Source organism: Astatotilapia calliptera, chromosome 4 (genome assembly GCF_900246225.1).
Source record: "Astatotilapia calliptera chromosome 4, fAstCal1.2, whole genome shotgun sequence".
Lineage (NCBI taxonomy): Eukaryota > Metazoa > Chordata > Actinopteri > Cichliformes > Cichlidae > Astatotilapia > Astatotilapia calliptera.
In genome coordinates, this window is record NC_039305.1 from 14,283,899 (window position 1) to 14,304,453 (window position 20,555).

At 42.6% G+C, this 20,555-nt stretch overlaps 2 protein-coding genes across 6 annotated transcripts in view; one reads left to right on the top strand and one right to left on the bottom strand.

Annotated features, from left to right (window-relative positions):
- Window positions 1–12,748, top strand: part of LOC113020740 (mitochondrial import inner membrane translocase subunit TIM16-like) — a 122,074-nt gene extending 109,326 nt beyond the window's left edge. The window contains exons 10-31 of one of the 4 annotated variants that reach the window (XM_026164950.1): window positions 1,591–1,645; window positions 1,751–1,808; window positions 1,906–2,051; window positions 2,140–2,238; window positions 2,318–2,422; window positions 2,534–2,693; window positions 2,814–2,989; window positions 3,130–3,238; window positions 3,322–3,408; window positions 3,817–3,959; window positions 4,182–4,286; window positions 4,605–4,690; window positions 4,793–4,934; window positions 5,018–5,107; window positions 5,208–5,324; window positions 5,461–5,596; window positions 5,733–5,824; window positions 5,939–6,025; window positions 9,798–9,882; window positions 10,770–10,906; window positions 11,360–11,425; window positions 12,579–12,748. In XM_026164950.1, coding sequence (XP_026020735.1) covers window positions 1,591–1,645; window positions 1,751–1,808; window positions 1,906–2,051; window positions 2,140–2,238; window positions 2,318–2,422; window positions 2,534–2,693; window positions 2,814–2,989; window positions 3,130–3,238; window positions 3,322–3,408; window positions 3,817–3,959; window positions 4,182–4,286; window positions 4,605–4,690; window positions 4,793–4,934; window positions 5,018–5,107; window positions 5,208–5,324; window positions 5,461–5,596; window positions 5,733–5,824; window positions 5,939–6,025; window positions 9,798–9,882; window positions 10,770–10,906; window positions 11,360–11,425; window positions 12,579–12,668 — 2,371 coding nt within the window. In that variant the 3' untranslated portion in view covers window positions 12,669–12,748. Of the gene's footprint in view, window positions 1–1,590; window positions 1,646–1,750; window positions 1,809–1,905; window positions 2,052–2,139; window positions 2,239–2,317; window positions 2,423–2,533; window positions 2,694–2,813; window positions 2,990–3,129; window positions 3,239–3,321; window positions 3,409–3,816; window positions 3,960–4,181; window positions 4,287–4,604; window positions 4,691–4,792; window positions 4,935–5,017; window positions 5,108–5,207; window positions 5,325–5,460; window positions 5,597–5,732; window positions 5,825–5,938; window positions 6,026–6,988; window positions 8,589–9,347; window positions 9,475–9,600; window positions 9,715–9,797; window positions 9,883–10,769; window positions 10,907–11,359; window positions 11,426–12,578 lie in introns of those variants that run through there. The other 3 variants (XM_026164947.1, XM_026164949.1, XM_026164948.1) reach the window with 3 other exon arrangements.
- Window positions 12,749–12,934: 186 nt separating this feature from the next.
- Window positions 12,935–20,555, bottom strand: part of glis2b (GLIS family zinc finger 2b) — a 30,664-nt gene continuing 23,043 nt past the window's right edge. Inside the window, exons 4-7 of one of the 2 annotated variants that reach the window (XM_026164958.1) lie at window positions 19,362–19,499; window positions 19,131–19,264; window positions 18,921–19,039; window positions 12,935–18,496 (exon numbers count right to left, since the gene is read on the bottom strand). In XM_026164958.1, the coding sequence (XP_026020743.1) occupies window positions 17,754–18,496; window positions 18,921–19,039; window positions 19,131–19,264; window positions 19,362–19,499 (1,134 nt within the window). In that variant the 3' untranslated portion in view covers window positions 12,935–17,753. Of the gene's footprint in view, window positions 18,497–18,920; window positions 19,040–19,130; window positions 19,265–19,361; window positions 19,518–20,555 lie in introns of both variants that reach the window. The other variant, XM_026164957.1, reaches the window with a different exon arrangement.

Sequence of the window (20,555 nt, forward strand, 5' to 3'; positions counted from 1 at the left end):
AAAGTGGGTGTGTGATCACCTGTTTGATAGCACTGCAAACCAAGTTTCTTAGCTAAACTGTTAAAGTCTGTGGCCGTCAAACTCCATTCTCAAATTCATCCAAAATACATTCTTTCTCTGGAACCTCTCGCGCATGTACACACGATAAACCCTCGCGTGTCTCCGTTCCCTGTCACTTAAGATACCCAAACTAAGTCTGTCATTATGCTGTCATAGTTGAAGCATTACATCACCAGTCTGTCAGTCTCAGTTGATGTGCAGGCAGCCAAGTGGCGTTCCCCTGGAATAGCACCATTACACAAAGTCTTCATCATAAACCAATCATTCGGACTGCCTCTCCACTTCAATCAGACTATCCGTGGTCTGTAATGGGAAGCGGTTGGATCAGCCAGCACTCCCTGTCCTCTTGTCCCGTCTGTGACCGGCCCTGGAAGCTAAACTGGAAATGGAGATTTAAGAGCAGACACCGAGGTGGAGAACAGGAGATGTTTGTCAGCATTGCCAGTGTTTGCGCAAATGTTTCCTGTTTGGTCACCACATCCAATTGTCCTTTCCTTGCTGATTAAAATGGCTTGCTCAGTTTCCGCAGCCCTCAATCTTCTTCACTCAAATCATGAGAGAAGGCAGGTGACTGTGGGCTTGTTTTCAGCGTGCATGGGTGAAAGGTCAAGGTTGAACTAGAAAGTTTGAACAAAACATTAATGAAAAAGTGTTGATAATAAAAGCTGGATTTGGAGATTTAAAAAAATCTTTTTAATCTAACAAATCATAATGTTGATAAACTACGAAACTTGTTCCCAGTTCCAGTTCTCCTCCCCGCTCACCTCCAGTAATGTTTTGCATTTTTAAATAACATTTGGAATGTCTGGCATTTGCCTCATGGTCTCCTCTCCTCTCATTACTTATCGTCACAACCTTGTTAGTTTTAATGCAGTAACAAGTCATGTTATTATTAAATTTATTTTACCAGGAAGTCCCACTGAGAGCAAAACCTGGCCACAGTTACAACTATATAACAGAAGTGTCTCTAAAAAGTTGCAAATGCAACAAAAATATAAATTCACAATATAAAAAATACAAACGCATATTTTAAAAAAACTTCCAAATATTAAACAGCTTCTCAAAAGAAACATCTGCAAGAAAGTCTCCATCACTGCATTCCTTATTATGCTTTTAAATTCACCAACAAATTTAGGCTTTTCTGTAAATTATTCCATGTTCAACATGAATAGTGAGAAAATACTGGTTTCTCGGATCTCTCAGAGCCGTAGCTAGCCTCAGGACTCTACTGCCTCCTTTACCAAATAAATGGACATACTACACCATCTAGTGGCAGCTCACTAATGCTTAAACCCAAAGAGGACTTGAGTGTATATAATTTTGAATGACAAGCCACTCTCTGCTGAGCCAAAGGCAGAGGATTGCCATAGCAGGTAGCTCCCCCTGCTTTGTTGTAGCAGAATCTTACGCCTTCCTGACCCAACCCTGAAGGGATTTGAACCAGCGCCCTTTCATTTACCAAGCAAATGTGTATATCATTTTGAATGTCAGCTTCTAATGTCTCTTTCTCTCTTGTCTCTTTTCTTTCAGGACACTGATCCCACTATTTGATGAGGACACAGGTCTGCTTCTACTGGCTGGCATGGTAAAAATATATGCTTGAATATTAAATTTGTTGTTATTGGTTATGTTTTTAAATATCAGCTGGAATGACCACACCATTAACATCACCTCTCTGATTCTTATGCAGGGAAACACTGGGATCGATTGCTTTGAAGTCTCTTCCTCCGAGCCTTTCCTCTCTCAAGGTGAAGCTCTGTTTGTTATCTGTCTGTACAGATGTCACAACCAGTCGTCTTTCCTAGTATCCTGATCCATCTCTTCTTCTAATTCTCACATCCATAGTCAGCCACTGTCTGACGGATACCTCAACAAAAGGCGTTGCCCTGGTCCCCAAGCTTGCCTTGGATGTGATGTCCTGCGAAGTTGTGCGTGTGCTTCAGCTGACAGACAGCTGCATCCTGCCGATCAGCTATCAGGTCCCTCGCAAGGTGTGTAGATGCACAGCAATACTTACAGCTCGCAAATAAAGGTGATGGACTTATTTTAAGTTCTCCGTGTTCATTTTTTGTCTTCCAGAATTCAGGTCACGAGTTTCATGACGACCTTTACCCAGACACGGTGGGCACAACCCCAGCCATGTCTGCTGAGGAGTGGTGGAAGGGAGGGAACAAGCAGGTACGTGATCCCTATTTTCAAAAAGCTTAATCCAGTCTTCACGCTGCACAGGAAGCTCAAGCTGTTCGTTTTATTGTAGGTGGAGAGAATTAGCCTGCACCCAGACAAACGTCCCAAACAAAAGGCAGCACCAGCAAAACAGACACCTGCAAAAAAGGAAGTGGCCAGTGGAGGGAGCAAGGAGGTGAGATGCACAATTATTCAAAAGATGGGCAAAATCTCCCAATTTAAACTTGATTTTCTTTTTAAAATACCAGTGGATTGAGGATAGTAATCCCATCTCTCTTCCCCACAGGATCAAGCTCGCGACTGCTCTACCTCCAGCAGTCCTTTGAGCACTCCCAGCAGCAGCGCCGCACCATCTCGCTCTCCTTCCTCCACCTCCGGCCTCTCCTCAGGCTTTGTTCCCAGCCCCAGTCCCAGCCAGACTGCCAAGGCTTTCCAAAACCTGATGGGTAAAAACAAATTAAAAAACACAAACGCACACTCTTAATTTCTCCTTACCCATGTTGGCGTTTTATCTTTCTTTACACAGTAAACTGTTAATATTGAATTATTGTTATTTTTTTATTCAGGGCCAACTTCCAAGTTCCGTCATATCCAGGGGACAGTCATGCACCGGGACACGCACATCACCAACATTCGTGGCCTCAACCTGACCACACCTGGCGAGTGTGACGGTTTCTGTGTCAACCGCCAACGTGTGGCAGTGCCCCTCGCCATCTCCGGGGGACAGATTGCCGTATTTGAGGTACAGCAGCAGAAGAAAAATAGAGGGATGTTGTTTAATAAAACTGCAGATCCCGTTTTCCCCTGTAGTTAGTTATATTGAGAAATTAGACATTTGTGTGCTGTATCTATGTGTGTGAGTATTTTTAATCCTTTCCTCAGCGCTCCCAGCCTGGCAAACTTCCAGATACAGCCCTGCCCACCATCCAAAACTCTGTCAATGTGGCTGACTTTGCTTGGGACCCCTTTGACACACATAGACTTGCTGTCGGTGAGTGCATATGCACTTTAGGGTAAATTGGAAGTGTCTCAGTATGTATTTAACCTGCTTGTCTCGCTCTCTGTGCATGCTAGCTGGTGATGATGCTAAGATCCGGGTTTGGCAAGTACCAGAAGGCGGGTTGAAAGAGACCCTAACTGAACCTAAGATCATCATGCAAGGTAGAGTTTTATTTATTGCAAGTTAGAAGGTATGCAGATGTTTGTACTGCGTGTTCCCTTGCAATACACTTTGCATTCCCTCCAATCTGTAGTTTACAGAAAAAGAGAGATGATCTGAGAGTGCGTGTGGTGCATTTCTCTACTGAAAAGGCAGAACTTTAGCCAAACTGCCACTGACTGCGAGCAGTCAGTTAGTAGAGAGCCTGGTGAAGGAGGTCCTAACTGCAGTGATACCAGTTATTTTGTGCTTTGGTTACATTGTGATGTTATCGACGGTACCTGAGATTGCATCAAAGTTAAAGTGAGGACATTTAAGTTTGAGTTTCAAAAGTAGTTCAAAAAGAAATTCGCACCACGCTCCTTAACAACATTACAGACAATACTGACTTCTGAGGCGACACTTTGCAGGCCACACAGAGAAAATCTACTCCATCACGTTCCACCCTCTGGCCAGTGGACTCCTGGTTTCTTCATCATATGATCTCACAGTCAGACTGTGGAACCTAGAGACCGGAAAACAAGTCAAAGTTCTCGATGGACACCAGGACCAGGTGAGTGATCAAGAAGTACATGAGGTTAAATACAGAAACACTTTGTGATTTCATTCTGTGTTTAAGAAGCCAAAGAAAATGATGCCGTATGTGCAGACTGTCTGCACCTATTTGGATATCTGGATCAGTTTCCATACAATGTCCTGATGAAAACCTGATCATCTTAAAATTCCTGATTTCTTCTTCATCTTCTCTTGTGCTCCTCTTTGTGGATCTCATCAGGTGTTTGGCATGGCGTGGAGCCCAGATGGGAAGCTTCTGGCTACAGTTTGCAAGGATGGGAAAGTTCGTATCTACGATCCTCGCAAATCCACTTCACCTGTGCAGGTGTGTATCACCAACTTTCTAGAAATGATTTGTGTTTTGTGAAAATAGGACAAATCCACACATCTGAGCCTCGTTTTTGAATTCTAGTACACTAAGAAACAGACTCCTACAACATATCGACTTGTTGTGCTCATTTCCAGCTCTATATTTGATATTCTTGGGCTCTACTACAGTAGTTTCACATGATTTACAGCTCAAAGAAATGCTTGCATGTATTTTCGCCAGGTGCTCAGATTTCCTTAAAGCCATTAAGTCGTTAAGTCTGCCTATCTGGGGACACCGACAGACACTTAAATGCTAATTTCGCTCTTCTTTCAGGAGGGCCCGGGGCCTGAGGGCCACAGGGGAGCTCGTGTGGTGTGGGTCTGTGATGGCAAGTACTTGCTGGTGTCTGGATTTGACAGGTACTGCAAATGTCAGAGAGTTTTTAAGCAGGCAGGTTGTTGGAGCACCAACGAGAAAGTCACAGGAGAACTTGTCTACTCACTCTTTTCCTTCTTCTACAGTCGCAGTGAGAGAGGACTGTACCTGTACTCTGCTAGCTCCCTGTCCTCTGGGGCCGTATCCAGTGTTCCTGTAAACGTCTCCCCTTCCACACTGATCCCATACTATGACCCCGACACCAGTGTCGTCATCCTAACTGGAAAAGTGAGCACACAAACAGAAATATTTACTCTCCATAGCCATTGTTCCATGAAATAAGATTTAACCTGACTGTGTTTCTTTGTCAGGGTGACACCAGAGTGTACATTTATGAGATCGTCCCTGAAGATCCATATTTTATTGAGTGCAGCAGTTTCAATTCTCCCGAACCACATAAGGTGTCACAATCGCTCCCTTTATGTTTCATTCATTGTTTTCCGCTTCTTTTTAAGTTAACTGGATATCGTTGAACTAAATCAAAATGTTTCCTGTTTGCAGGGTTTGGCCTTTCTGCCTAAGACTGAGTGCAATGTTCGCGATGTGGAGGTAGCTGTTGGACTGATGCTCACCAAGACAACCATAGAGCCAGTGGCCTTCAAAGTGCCAAGGGTCAAGGTGAGCCAACTGCATCACCTTGTGGCCAACTTGGAACATTACATGCTTTCCCCTCCTGATGCTTTTTCTAAAAAGTAACTGTAGCTCTTATTAGACGCTGTATACCTAATTGTGTATGGCTTTTTTGTGTCTCCAGAAAGAGTTTTTCCAGGATGATGTGTACTCAGACACAGCGGTGTGGTGGGAACCAGCACTTACTGGCTCTGCCTGGCTCTCCGGCTCCAACGACCAACACAAAAAGATCAGCTTGAAGCCTAAAGACATGACGCCAGGTGCAGGCAACGACACAAAACATATACACACATGCCCTTATCTAGCATGCCTGTCACTCCAAATCAAGATTCTTACATCTACAGTCTGCGTGTCAGCACTAGACATGTCTTGGTATGTTTATTCCCCATCCTCTAGTGAGTGAGGCCCCCAAAGAGGCTCCAGTGAGGAAATACCTTCCCTCATCTGTTTACCTGGAGGAAAAAACTGATGAACAGAAGAAAGACGAGGTGAAAAGAAGCTCAAATACTGTATACTTTTATTTCGAATAGATCTCCAAAGTTTAAGTATTTAATACTTATTCAGTACGTAATAAATTATTAATAAATGTGTGTGTGATCCAGCTTCTGAATGCCATGGTGGCTAAGCTGGGAAATATGGATGACCCACTACCACAAGAGTCCTATGAGGGGGTGGATGAAGATGAGTGGGTAAGTGAATGTGATCAAAATATGAATGTGTGACTTTGATGTTTCTTTCTTTCTGAATAAATACTGATTGGTTCAAAAATGCTGATGTTGAACTAACAGGAACACATTTAATCAGTCAGTCAACCTCAAGGAGCATCAATCTCTGCAGTTAGGAAGCGTAAACCACTGTTTCACTTGTTTTGGCTCAAATTAAAGTGACAACAGGTGCACTGTGCAACATTGTGTAACACACCCTCAACACTGGAAACTGTGCTGAGAGGCACGGCAAACAATCGGGAGAAGCCGGACAACCTGAGCAACCTGAACGAGCTGCAGGTGCCGTCTCGTGTTACCAGTAATGACAGCGCAAAACTTGAGAAAAATCAGTCAGGAGTTGATAAGGAGAGCACCGTGGTGTGTCGGCACCACCTGCAAAACCATTCCCTTTTAGGCCACTATAACTCTCATCTGATTGAGCATGTGTGGGTCAAAAGGCTGCAGAGGCCTGCGTGTCATTTTCTGTCATTCCTTCCTATCCACTCTCTACTGTCCTGTGCAATAAAGGCTAAAAATGATAACAACATCCCATTTTTAAGGATGTCTTGTTGTTTTCTCTCCAGCGCACCTGTTTTCACTTTAATTTGCACCAAAGCAGATGCGATGCACAATGAGTCACAATAGCTTATGCATCCTAACTGGATAGATTGCTATCGCCGAAGTTTAACTGACTTTGTGTTACACTGTGACAGTCAGGTGTTCCGCTGTTTTTAGCATGGTGTTGAAGAGGTAAATTCGGATTTCTATTCCCTTGCAGCTGACCCAGAAAGCTTTATGACCAATAAACATGGATGTTCTGTCAACACTTTTTTAAATGCATTAAATAGTTTGCTGTGATTACTGTCAGACAGAAGGGTCAGTAGAGACTGAAGGTAAGTTGCAAGCCAGGGTTGTACTTTTGCTAACTTTTGTTTCTTTGTCATTTAGGACGATTAATGGGGATGTGCCTTTGGTCCAGTCGCCGTGCCAACAGCAGATAGAGGAGAACAGCTCCAGTGTTATATTGCCAGTCACTTCATCGGTGTACATCTCAGCCTACTGAGCACACACAGATTGCTGCATCATTACTGCACAATAACTCCATCATTTTTTGAAAAAAAAACAACTCCTTATCTTCTGTACAACCTTCTGGTTTCAGTACTGTATGCATGATATCATCTGTTGATCTCTATATCATCAAATTTGATTTTTTTGAAATCATTCTGGGTTAAAAACATTTTTTTGTGTGCATAAAGAAATAATATCACTCTTTTCACAGTATTAATGGGAAGAAATCACCATCCAGTACAGCAATATTTATCAGGATATACAATGAAGCCATCTCAGTCATATTGCTTTAGAACAATCATAGGAACAATAATAGTGCTATATGCTACATTACCAGTTAACTCTGAGTGCTCAAAACCAGGCCGACCCGTGGTTTACTCTCACATCAAGCAAGTTTTAAATATCACACATGTACTTTTCATCTGTTTTTCTCTCTGTGTGATCATGGTTTGATAATGTGATACACGCTGGCAGTATCCTGAAGTACAAAAAAAAAAAAAGAAAATGTTTGTTTAGGTTTACATGTCAAAAAACAACCTGTACCTACACAGTGGACCACTGCTTGTATTTTATACTGGCCAGTCATGGCAGCGTGCTCAGCTCTGCAATAAAAAATGTTATATGGCAAAAAAAAAAAAAAAAGATTTTTACGTCACCCAGCTGATAAAACCAATTGTCTTCCTGTTAAGTTGGGTTAAATCCACACGCTCACACATGCACAAGCACAAGTTTAGCAGCAAAAATCCACGCTGAGGATAAAACAGGTTCGCCAGTTTTCATGTTTAGCCATGAGCTGGAGTTTCTATTTACAGCAACATTACGTTATCTTCTCTTTATTAGCTGATATTTGCCTCGGAAGCCATTCTAGCATAATTAGGTGCCAGGTACATATGATTCAATTTATGGCCAGTAGTAGTCTCATAGTTGGCGATCAAAGGTCAATACAAATAAACCACTTGCTTTTGAGTTTTAAGACAGGGCTTTATATACTTAAGGATGATTGTGTCTTTCTTTTTATTTATCGGGCAGATTAACTTTTAATTTAGACTCTTGTCGGTGTTCTGACTGTTTCGGGGATCTCCCTCATTAAATGAGCTAATTTTAGTATCTAATTTTTCCTACTAACAACTTATGATGGTGTTAATTAGACAACAGTACAGTATTAATAATAATTTACAATGCAGCCGTCATGTAGTTTCTTTGTAGAGCTACAGCGGTACCTTCAGTAATTCAGGCTTGATCTCACAAAGTTTGTTTACAACCTCTGATGGACCGAAATGTTTACTTTGCTTAGGTGTCGTCAGGTTTTTTGTGATGTATACTGTAAGTGCTTGTGATTCTCAAAGGCCATACTTTTTCTTCCTACTTTTGGATCAGATAAACTTGCCTTCCATTTGTTTTTATACAGTGAGTAAAGGTTTGTTTTGTTTCTGTCTTACTTTTTTCAACATTGTCTTGCAATAAACACCTTTTAAACTCATTTCTGCTTGTCTCTGTATGACTAAGAAAACTAGTCGATATGTGATTTTTTTTTTTTAAAATCCCCACTAACATTTGGTTTAATGTCCCTTAGCAAGGTTTCATTTCCATCAATAAGTTTCTGGGATAATTCTAGCTGAATTTTTGACCACTGTACTTGGCAGAATTGGTAGAGTTAGTTTAAATTGGACTTTTAAACTTTTAAATCTAATCCACAAATATAAATAGCTTTGAGATTTGGGTTTTGGGAAGGCCATTCCAGAAGTTTAATGTTAGCCTACTTTATCCTGATATGAGTTTGGAAGCATTATCCTGTTGGAACGCCCAGTAAAAGAAATCATTAAAAGCCCCAAGTACCATAAAATTCATGCCCATGATGGTTAACAGTAGCTGCAGTTAAACTGTATTTGCAGCTTCAGTTCATTATAACTTCATATGTACTTTATTTTGTTTGGCCTGACTTTTTCCGTCCTGTGTTAATTCACATCACCATTTTTTCTTGTGAGTCAAACAGTTTATAAGCTGCGTTTTTCAACATACAGTTATTTTTTTAGCACTTAAGTTATTGAATTCTTTTATTGCTAATTATACAGTGTCAAGGAACATTTACCAACATATTTATTTTAATCAGTAGAGTTTAGTCATGTATACTCGTTTAATTTTATCGTCTTACTGTTTTGAATGAAAACTGCACTTTGACTTCCCGACCAGCAGGTGTCAGTGTTCAATTTTTCTCCGTCCAGCCGAGCCGTCTTCAATTTGATATTGTCGACTCTTCCTTGAACTCTGACCTGTCTGTAACCTTCAGCGTGCATGTGAAAACAGAAGAGACGTGCTGTTAGCTGAAGCTTTATTAATATTATTATTGTTGTTATTATTATATCATGGTAAGAGTACATTTGATACTTTTTGTGTTAATGTGCCAACACTGTTAGAGACTGCGGTTATTCCGGAAGCTTCCCTTGTGTGTTTGTCGCACATAAGACGTAAGACAGCTGTGCCTCCTCTTCACTGAGAGGTCTTTAATTTGATTTAGGGTTAAATTTAAACAGTTTTTAGTAAAGTCACATCCAGAAAGGATGTAGACGTGTGTGGAAAGCGTGTCGCTGTTTACAGATGTAATGCAGGTGTTGTTGACTGTAAAGTCACTTCTGGGTGTTTTTTGTGATTAACTCCGTCATTCCTGATGTTTTTTTTTCTCCTGTTGTAGGCTAAATATCTCGCACAAATCGTGGTGATGGGAGTTCAGGTGGTGGGACGTGCATTCGCTCGTGCTTTGCGACAAGAATACGCAGGTATGACCCGGAGTTAGTCGATTATTCGATTCTTGCGCAGAATACATTGTTATAAAGTACTAACCTAGTTTAACACCTGGCATAAGGTAATATAAGAAGTATCAGTTTACTTTCAGTAATATAGGGCCACACCCTGGCTGTAAGGTAAATTGTGCACACCATTATAGTTTTAGTTACCTTAGAAGCACATTTTGTAATTTTCAGACAAATGTTGCACACAAAGTCACAAGTCTGATCAGCTTTTTTTTTTTTTTTAATCACCATTACATGTTCACTGGCCTCATGTCTGCCTTTAATTCTTCATGGCATAGGTTCACGAAGCTGCTGTAAATATTCCTCAGATCAGTTCTCTATTGGATTTAGATCTGAGGACTGTTGGAAGCAGGGAGGGATGGACATGGTCAGCAACAATACTAAATTAGCAGCCGGTGTTGTCTTCTGCTGCTGTAGCTCACCTGCTTCAAGCTTTGATGTGTCCTCTGCCTACCTTAGATCTAATGAGTGATTCTTTGAATTACTGTTGCTTTCCTGTCAGCTCAAAGCAGTCTTCCCATTCTCAATGTTGATGGCCTCGGGCATCAGCCAAGTACTTTCACCTAGACATCAGCCTGGATATTTTCTCATTTTTTAACATTCTCCGTAAACCCTACGTATGGTTATGTGCGAAAATCATAGTAGATCAGCATGCAATATTTGAACTTCAGCATGTCATCTTGACCACATCTGCATGTCTCAGTGCATTGAGTTGTTGCCATGTAATTGGCTGATTAGATAGATCCTGGCGTTAATTAATGGGAACTAATGTACCCAAGTGGCAGGTACTGTAGGTGTATGTGTGTCTGTGTGCATGTGAATCACATTTGTTTTTGTTGTGTTTTGCTACACAGCCAGTCAAGCTGCAGCGCAGGCCAGGGGCCGTTCGGGTCAGGAGTCGGCCGCAGCCTCCAGCATCACTGGAATTAGTTTGCAAGAGGCCCAGCAGATCCTCAATATCTCCAAACTTAGCCCTGAAGAGATTCAGAAGGTACAGTCACACTAGTGATCCTTTTAGATCCTTTTAAGGTTGAAATTGGTCTGGAGATCTTAGAAGCTTTTTTTTTTTTAAATACCATCTGATGTGGAAGCTTTTTACTCTTACACAGTTATTAAAACAAATACAGTAGTTTGGTTAGTTTACCGTCAAAGACTGCATGGAAGGTAAACCATCTCTAAAGTGGTCATCAAGTAATGGAATTTTTTTTTTAGCGTTTGCTTAACACTAGAACACTAACATCGGGTATATTTTACATGACAATTCCCATCAACAATACATGGCAAGCTGAAGTACTTTTCTTTTACTTCTGAATCTCTGATGTCATGTCACTGATGTGATTTGATAGAATATTTGGTTAAAAAGTGTGTGTTTCTGCTGGGAATAATTAAATGGAGTCAGATGCTGTCACTAGAATACTAACACTGAAGCATTTCTCTTCACCAGAACTACGAGCACCTTTTTAAAGTCAATGACAAGTCAGTGGGCGGTTCCTTTTACCTACAGTCAAAAGTAAGTGCTCTAAACGTGCATTCACTTTCACTTTCCAGACATTTTTTTAAATGTGTACAGTTAAGGCAGCATGAACATAAAAATTGGTACATTGTTTTTGCTTGTCTAAAGATGAAATCAGCACCAAAAAATAAATAAATAATTAAAAAGTACAATTTTATACCTGTAGGTGTCAGAGTTTTGAGTCTCAAACTCAGATCTTTCTTCTGCCAGATATTGTGAAGACAGAACTAGCTGTTCTAAAAGGTTTTTTAAACTGTTGCAAAAGGCATTTTCACCCTTTTTTTGCTGTTCTCTTGGGTTCTGATGATGCAACGACGAATCCAAACAAACCAAAAGGAATCTCTACCAAGAGGCTGAGAACATTCGCTCCACTTATTGGTCAGATGTGTCTGAGAACTGAGGAAGTATCGAAATAAAAGATATATATCATGTCAATTTAAAGTGGCACAACATCAGAGTTGGCATTTGCTCATAATGGTGGAAATGATAGAAATACACCAAAACCATAACTTTGCTCTTTGTGTTGAATTTCCGCTCATTCACACTTTGCTTGGGGAAAACACTCAGCAGAATAAAGTAGTTCATGTTGATCATGTAGCACAGATCATGTGACGGTTGCAGGTTTCAGTGCCCTGCCTTCTTCCACAATACAAAGTTAACTGGTCATACGAGCTGTTTAGTTCCTGAGGGAAAACTAACCAGTCTGATCAGACTGAACTAAAGAGTGATGATGTTAAATGACTCTGATGCTGACAGATTACCTCAGAAACTGTTTATTCTCAGAGATGCTGTTTGTGTTCAAAATACCTGTTTTAAGGCTAAAGACAGAAAAGTCACTATGGGGCAGATTTCACTGGCTGACTGGTCAGATCGGACCAAAGTCCATGTTTGAAAGCTCAGTGTTTTTTTCGCTCTCAGGACCAGCCTGATAGTTTCTATGACAGATGTGCAAATACAAACTTCTCACTCCTATTTTAGTCTTCTCATTGAATATCAAGTAACACGTGGGTGGAGTCGACTCTTTGTAATGAGTAATGTTTGACGTTCAGTCAGTTGCTCTGTACTTCCTCTTTACTGTGACTAATTTGTATTTTAAAAACATTGAAGTCACCTCTTTCTCTTTGTCATCACTGTTATTGTTTGTGTGTAGGTGGTGCGAGCAAAAGAGCGTCTGGACGAGGAACTAAGTATACAGAAAAAAGAAGAAAAGCAGCAATCACAGCAGAACACGGAAACATGAAGGACAAAGCGATGCCCGGTCTTTCCTCTCCCCATCCTCTGTAAATTATAACCCAATTAAAAGTCTTCTCCTTTTCTCTAGTTTTGACTTTGTGACACTTTTTTTTCCAAGCAATGAGGTGCAAAAAAGGAAACTATAATTCTAAACATACAATTTTAGCTTATGTGCTGAATTTAACTGCATCGAGTTGAATGTTAATCAGGTTATTCTGGGTGGGTTTTCACCTGTTTTAATGTATATGTGAGATAGAAATGAAAATGCACACAGAAGTATCAAATGCAGCTTTATTAAACATTTTTTTGTTTTCATTGACATTATTATCAATATCGTAATAAAATTCCTCTAAAACAGGAGAACGCCGCTATGTTGTACCAATTGGAGACTTTTACAACTCTAAAATTCTGCATGTTCGACCATAGAACATGACGCCAGGAAAAAAAAATATATTTTCATATAATCATTTTCTTTTTCATAGTGTATAACTTCTATATTTACCTATAATAATAAAAAGGCACTTGGAAAAATTAAAATACTGACATAATATCTCACAAATGTGCAAAAAAACAGAACTTGGAACAGGCCTTGCGTGGCCTTAGTCTTATCATTAACCCTTTGTGCAACGCCGTAGCGCTTTCGGTCAGCGGCACCCCTTTTACCCTGACCCGACTCGCTGACAGCTTTTTGCCCTGGATTTCAGCTCCACGCGTCTCAACGTGAAGTGTTAAAATCTGCAGGAACGCGTACCACTTTTTCTTTTTATGCTATATGAAAAATAAGATTTTAGAATTCAGACATTTTAGCGACTCCGAATGACTTTTTACAATGACTTTGTTCCCAAAAACAACCGACGAATAACGCACTACGCTGAGAAAAGACGTGACAGCATCACCTTATCTACACTCGCTATAAAGGGGGGAGGGGGGCGGTTTATTACAGGCTGAGCTCAAAGGGTTAATGGATCGTACAGCTTATTTAATATTAAAGATGGGTGGACCCTGGAAGGATCCGTGTCAGTATCGTTCAGACTTCTGCAGCCACGCAGAGTCTCTGTCCCTGGCTTCGACCAGCAAGAAGAAGAGACAGACAGGGGAGGTGGAGGAGGAAGAGGAGAGCTGCAGCATCTGTGGGTTTCACTGTTGCCATGGAAACCGTGTCTAGCCTACTTAACACCTGTTTTGGTGACATCATACGCCAGGATTGTCCACTCAAAGAGCGAGAAATTCTTTTCAATTCAATGCCCACCCGGACTCCAAAGACAGGCCAATGGTGTGTGTGTGGTGTTTTTGGGGGGGGGGGGGGTCTCTGAGATAATAGTGACTAACAAAATTACTGAGGCAGAAACACAGGTAGGCTGTGAATCCTGGTGGACCTGTGGGCAGCACAAACTCAGGCACGGGGGTTTATACTTCTTTTGTTTGCTGTGAAAGTGGCCTTTTTACTATCCCTGTCAAAACAAGAAAAGCTTTTTGGCCGGGAGGTGGGGGAGTTGAGCCTGTAGGTTTAATCTATAAAAAAAAAAAGAAAGAAAAAAGCCCAGAGGGCAGCTAGAGTTCAGTGGCCTAGTTTTCTGCAGGCTGGTATGCCTCCGAGTGGCTGCCACATTGGGCACAGCACAGCGACTTCAGAGCTGAGAGGGCCGTTTGCTGGGGTAGGTGGCCAGATGGAGAGTGGCTGCGCTGCACAGCCATCCTCCACTGGCATACAGCCTCTGCTCTCATCTCTCCCCGTCCCTTGTCTATTCATTTATTCATTCAGCCAAGCCTTTCTCTTTGCTCTCACGCTCTCTCAGTGCTGCCCAACATTTCACAGTCAGATGTTTTCCTTTTTGTTGTTTTTTTGTTTCGGATACTCTCTCAATAAAGACATTTATTATGCTCACACTCCCTCAGTGGCACACACCGGTGTGTTTGTCTTGGAGGACTGTAATGTCAAAGCAGTGGTTCCAACCTTTTGGCTTAAGACAAAAGGGATCAAATCTGCAGTTATGGCCTCGAAATCAGGGTTGCCAGGTTTTGGTAGAATTTTAGAGTTTTGGAAGTGCTGCCTCTTGTTTGTTCTGCATGAAAATTGCACACATCATTCATTTGAACCCAAACCTACTGAACAGATTACAGATCACTGTGTCTGCCACCTTGTCTTTTTGCACAGTGTATGGTCTTAGTCTTAATATATGTTCAGCAGATCCCCCAAACACTGATACCGTTCCTTACAACACGGTTTCATTTTAACTCTTTAAGAAATTTAACAGCGTCGCCCTTTACATATCAATAAAGACGTTGTTTGACGATCATTAGAGCAGGTTCTATGTTTTTTTCCAAGGGTAGCCTTGGTAAGCTGTATAGGCAGAGCTCACTTCTGATTCAAACCCAGTCATTTTGCTCTGGAAGCAGATCTGCAATATGACAGAAAAGACTCAGATCAAAGAGAAACAAAGGTTACCCATAGAAGGCATCCAAGGGGGAGGAGTTAAGGAGTTTGTGACACTGTATAGGAAACCACACTGAGGACTTAACTGTCTCTGTGAGGTTACGCTCGGGAAAGGCAGTGTGTTAAAGTACATGATAACATACTACAATGGAAAAAATTGGCCATAGGTGTGAACAGTGGTCTGTCTCTCTGTTAGCCCTGTGACAGACTGGTGAGCTGTCCTTTTGCCCAGTAAAAGCTGGGATACACGCCAGCATCCCTACTAATCCTGAAGAGGATGGATGGGTGGATGGCAGCACTAGATGATAGAGATCACTTGAATTATTAAAATGATCCTGAGGGGCAAAAGAATCACACTGGATTCATTATTCTAGAAAGACTAAAGATTATTCACATATAGGTCTAATGGCAAAATAACGGGCTGGCAAACAGACTTAGTGTCATCCACTGATCTACTGAAGCATTTTTAAAGTTTTTAAAAATTATTACCCGACCCTTCAGATTTATAATAATATCCCTTTTGTCTCCCAGATGTCAGATTGGGGACCACTGCTGCTGGAAAACCAACCAAAGCTCTCCCTCTCTTCGACTCTTCGACCTCTCGAAAGACTCATCCTCGACAGCAGAAAGCTGATTTGCAGAGAAGCCATGACAGAACACAAGAAGCATCTTCAACATTAGAAAAAATGTCTCGTCTGAACAACAGCAAAACAAAAAGAGAGAGAAAAAAAACACGAAACAGCAATAACTAAATGTATCGCCCCCTTGGATAAAGTGATGAAAAAAGGAGACAGCCAATGAAGCGGAAGGAGAGGGGAGAGATGGAGGAGTGAAGAGAGAGGAGGGCTGGGGTTTATGTCAGTCTCTTGAGGGAATGTTCCTTGTGTTATGATCCTCCTCTCCCGCTCCTCGACCTCTCTCTTCTGTGCACGCAGCAATCAAAGTCAGTGTCACGGACAATTACTGAGCGACAGGCGTCTGGAAGGACCCACAGCAGGAAAAAAAAACCGGACTGAGAGCAAAACAACTGATCAAAGAACCGTGTAACATTTCATAAGAACACACAAGGGATATAGTTTGTGATAAGTGCATGTCGACAGCTTTATCAAACCATGAGAAGTTTCCCAGAAGTTAAATGAGTCTTTTTTTGTTGTTGTTTTGTCCATTTTTGCCCCTTTGGACAGAGTAAATTGAGGCAGTTTGCAATAGTGTGGCTTCATATTCAGTCCAGCTGTATGTGGCACTGAGTGCACAACACCCCCCGCCCAAACACACCTCCACCCCTCCTCTGTGGCACAATGTGAACATCCCGCTTGGAGTTTTCCAGGTACTTTTGGCACAGCGTGAAAACTTGTTGAACTCAGGACAAATATTCGACCGACGGCTCCGGGTTGGACCTCGACTGGACGACCACCTGTTTTTCACAGCTGGTTTTGGGTCGGGTTACTTAAAAAAAAAAAAAAAAAATACAAGACAGTAGTGTTTATCGCCACAGTGGCCCTTTCATACGCAAGATGGCCGTGTTGATTCAATTACGAGAACGCAGCTGGACAATCCAAGAGAAAAAAACAGTGCTAGTTCTGTAAAAGGCAAGCAGGATGTCGTGTGTGTCACGTCCTACTAGGAGGGGGGTTGGAGGGTGTCGGCTACACCACAGTGCCTTAAATCTCACTTGAAAATCGATTGGTGATTGCCAGGTGATGTAACACCGTTTGTCTATGTTATGTCCTCAGTTTGCTCCGTGCCCCTAAAAGCCCCTAGTCTGCACACCTCGTACACATTCTGGTGGACTAGGCTGGTCTGTGTTGGTCACCCTCTCCCCAAACTGGGGACAGATTGTCAATAGTTAGCAGCAGTTTTGAGGTTTCGATACTATAGCCAGTTGTTCGCTATTATTCGCTGTGTTTAATGGTCTCGTCACCCCGCACAAATACATTTGAGTTCACTTGCTTTGGTTTGGCAAGCTTGTCTGGATCATATTAATCACAGCGTCCTGCGAGAAATAGGTCAAAACTTTAAAGTGATTTGAGAATCCCCCTGTTTGCCTAAATGTGAGCGCGTCACTTATTGTGTGTGTGTGTGTGTGTGTGTGTGTGTGTGTGTGTGTGTGTGTGTGTGTGTGTGTGTGTGTGTGTGTATCTCACTGCGAAGCTGGAGGCACACTGTCAAAGTACAGTCTTATAAATACTTGTCAATGAAGGAGGACTTTTGTAAGAACACAGAGCACTAAGACTGTCACTTTCATGGTCCTTGTCCATAGAAACAGCAAACAGGAATGCGTAGAGTATAAAATAAGAGAGGAAAGAGGAGCCTGTTGTAAGGCCTTAGCCATACAAGTTTCCTGAACAGAGCATTTGGGCCTCAAGTTTAGTTTTTTGCCAACAATGCGATAGCCTTCCGTTGCACGCTCATTCTTGTGAGGTGTAGTATTTTCACTTGTTTTGCTGATTGCCGATTTGATAAGTATGCTTTTATTCTTTAAGTGTCTCTATCCCAATGCATTGCCTGGATTTGATTGTGCGAGCCAATCCCTATCACCTTTGACTGCCCAGACCCTCACTATGGCATTGACCCTCCTAGCCCGACCCCCTGAGCTCTTCTGGAATGTGTGTTAGTAAAACGTGTGTGTGTGTGTGTGTGTGTGTGTGTGTGTGTGTATCAGTTGACCACAGCTGGCTTGAGCACCACAGTGCCTGGGGGGATGACGACCCAGGACAAAGGATCATGAGACCCTCCTGTGGAGAGGTTCAGGGCCCCCCCAGTCACCTCATTCTCTGCCTCCTCTCCTTTGCCCTTCTTTGCATGGTGGTTCTGGGCCCCGCACTCGGATGCGGGCCCCAGAACCGGCACCATCGGCAGGCCCAGGGCCGAGGAGGGAAATGCGGGGGAGAGAAGATGGGACTTTGTGAGACCCAGCGGGGAGCCGTTGAAAGAGAGGATGGATGTTCCTCCCAAGCTGCCAGGAGGGGAGTTGGCACAGCCCAGTGTGCTGAGGTCCAGGGGCCGAGAACTGAGTGGGGACAGGGGCAGGCTTCCACCCAGGCCCTGCAGAGCATGGCCTCCCAGGAGAGCAGCCGCTGCCCCTGGGATTATAATGTGGGCTCCACTCACATAGGACAACTCTGAATCTTTCCCACCACCACTAGTAAACCCCCCGCTCTGACTTCCCTTTAACAGGGAGCCCACTCCACCTGAGGAGCCCTGCTCCTGAGTCACAAAGTGGCCGTGGGCTTTGATGTGCTTGCGGAGAGAGCTGGGATCTGTGTAGCGCTTCAAGCAGCCCACCATCTTGCAGTAGTAGGGCTTGTCCACATAGTGCGTGCGTGTGTGTTTGAAGCGGTCGCTGGAGTTGGAGTAGCGCTTGTTGCAACCCTCATACGGACAAATGTAGGGCTTTTCACCTGCAGGGGGAGAGATGATACAGATGTTTAGATTCATTCAGAAAATCTTAAAAATCTACTCCACAAAAACAAAAGCCTTTGTAGGAATTAAGTAGAGACTTTATATGAAGGATTTCACAGCCTCAAGCTGAATGTTTTTGCAGTCATCGTCTTAGTTTTTTGAAACCAAACAGCTGTTATCTATTGACTCTCCAATCACAAGTCAGCCAATGAGCACAGCTCGGTTTAGCCTGCTTTCTTACTCTAATGGAGATTGCCATTTACAAAATGTCATGTTTTATTTAATATGACTCGATAGAAGCCATCAAAAACACAAGCTGACTATTATAAAGAACTTCCTTATTAATTTTTACTTTACAGTTTAATTGTATAGCAAACACTGCCTCAGATATCCGTCAGTACTCACTGGGCTCTGACCACTGACCTGTGTGTGAGCGGTTGTGTATCTTGAGATTCTCCAGGCGCGAGAAGCTCTTGTTGCAGGTGGGACAGCGATGGGGTTTCTCATTAGTGTGAGTGCGAATGTGGATGAGCATTTTGTACCTGCGGCACACACAAACGAAAAAGCTTTAAATCTATTTCTCACTTGTTGAATTTCCCCCCTCAGAGACAAAATGAACCGTTTTCAACTCACCTAGCATTAAACCCTCTCCCTTTGCGAGCACAGCCCTCCCAGTGGCAGCAGTACCCAGAATCCTTTTCAGGTTTGACGTGGAAGTCGTTAACGTGGTCCACCAGGTCTTGCAGGGAGTCAAACAGCAGATGGCACTAAGGGAGGGAAAAGCATTTGAATATAATCTTGTGACAATGCAGTTGTTTTGATTTGATTCAAACTTCCCTGCAAGGGCATCAGAAAAAGCTTTACCTTCTTCCAACGACAGGCTAGCTGTTCATCTGCTGAAAGATCTGGAGAGGATCTCTTGTCACTAGTCTGGCCAATGAACATAGAGGATGGAAGGTGAAGTCCTGTCCCATGTCCTATTGGCACAAAGAACTGGAAGGCCTGTGAGATATGAGAATTCTGGTAAAAACAAACCAAAAAAAAAGAGGGAAACTGTATATCATAAAACCCAGAAAATGAAAGGATATATGTAAATAACACTCAGCTGCCACTGTCCATAGTTATGATCGTATAAGGGTGAAACCTTCTGTTTAGTACTAGCTGTTGCACTTCCAGCTTTAAAGCTGTGGAGTGCGCTGCATTGGAAAAGCAGACAGGTGCTGATGGACGGACTGACTGACAAAGTAAAAGTGTCGCTTTTTATCAATGGAGTACTGAACTGCAGATTCATGTCCTTCCCTTCAAAAAAAATCCCTTCCACTTTTCCTCTAGTAGTTTCCCGCTGTGCACTACAAAACCTCCCTACATCCCTGAGCTCGGCATGAGAGATGTAAGATTCGCTGGATCTCAGCTGGGGCTCAAAGATCTAATGCACCAGCTCACCCACACACACTCATACACACACAGTTTATCTTAGCTCGAGGAGAGAACGGGAAGGATGAAATGCTGCGTTTACAAAGAGCCACACAGGTACACGGAGATTTCAAGGGGAGCACAGACGGAGAAAAAGGGCGTACAGAGAGATCACAGTCTTCAGTGTTAGAATGCGCAGGTGACAAATTTCATAAAATGACGCCGTTTCCCTGCACTGAGCTGCAGCTCTGTGTGCAAAAAGTGTGTGAGCTACTTTGTAAGAGGTCTTATTTTTGGGTGTGACGGTAAGATAGACTGATAGTCTCCAATCTATGTCCACAGGGATAAGTTAAGTGTGTGCTGCGGTGGGTTTGGGTTGGAGGGATGTGAGACTCAATAAGATGTGGGGCGACTGAATGGCCCCAGCCAGCATGCCTCAATTCAATTGCGTGGGAATTGAATTAGGCGGCGTGAGGTCTGCATGTCTTAAATCCGATTATAAATGTACACACCAACATCCATACACACACACACATCATGCCAGCAGGGCCACTGAGTCCAAGTTGCACAGACAAAGGTATTTGTTGGGGACACAAGAGGTGTTTGATAAGACTTTACCCCCTCACTCTGCCACTCTGTCTCACA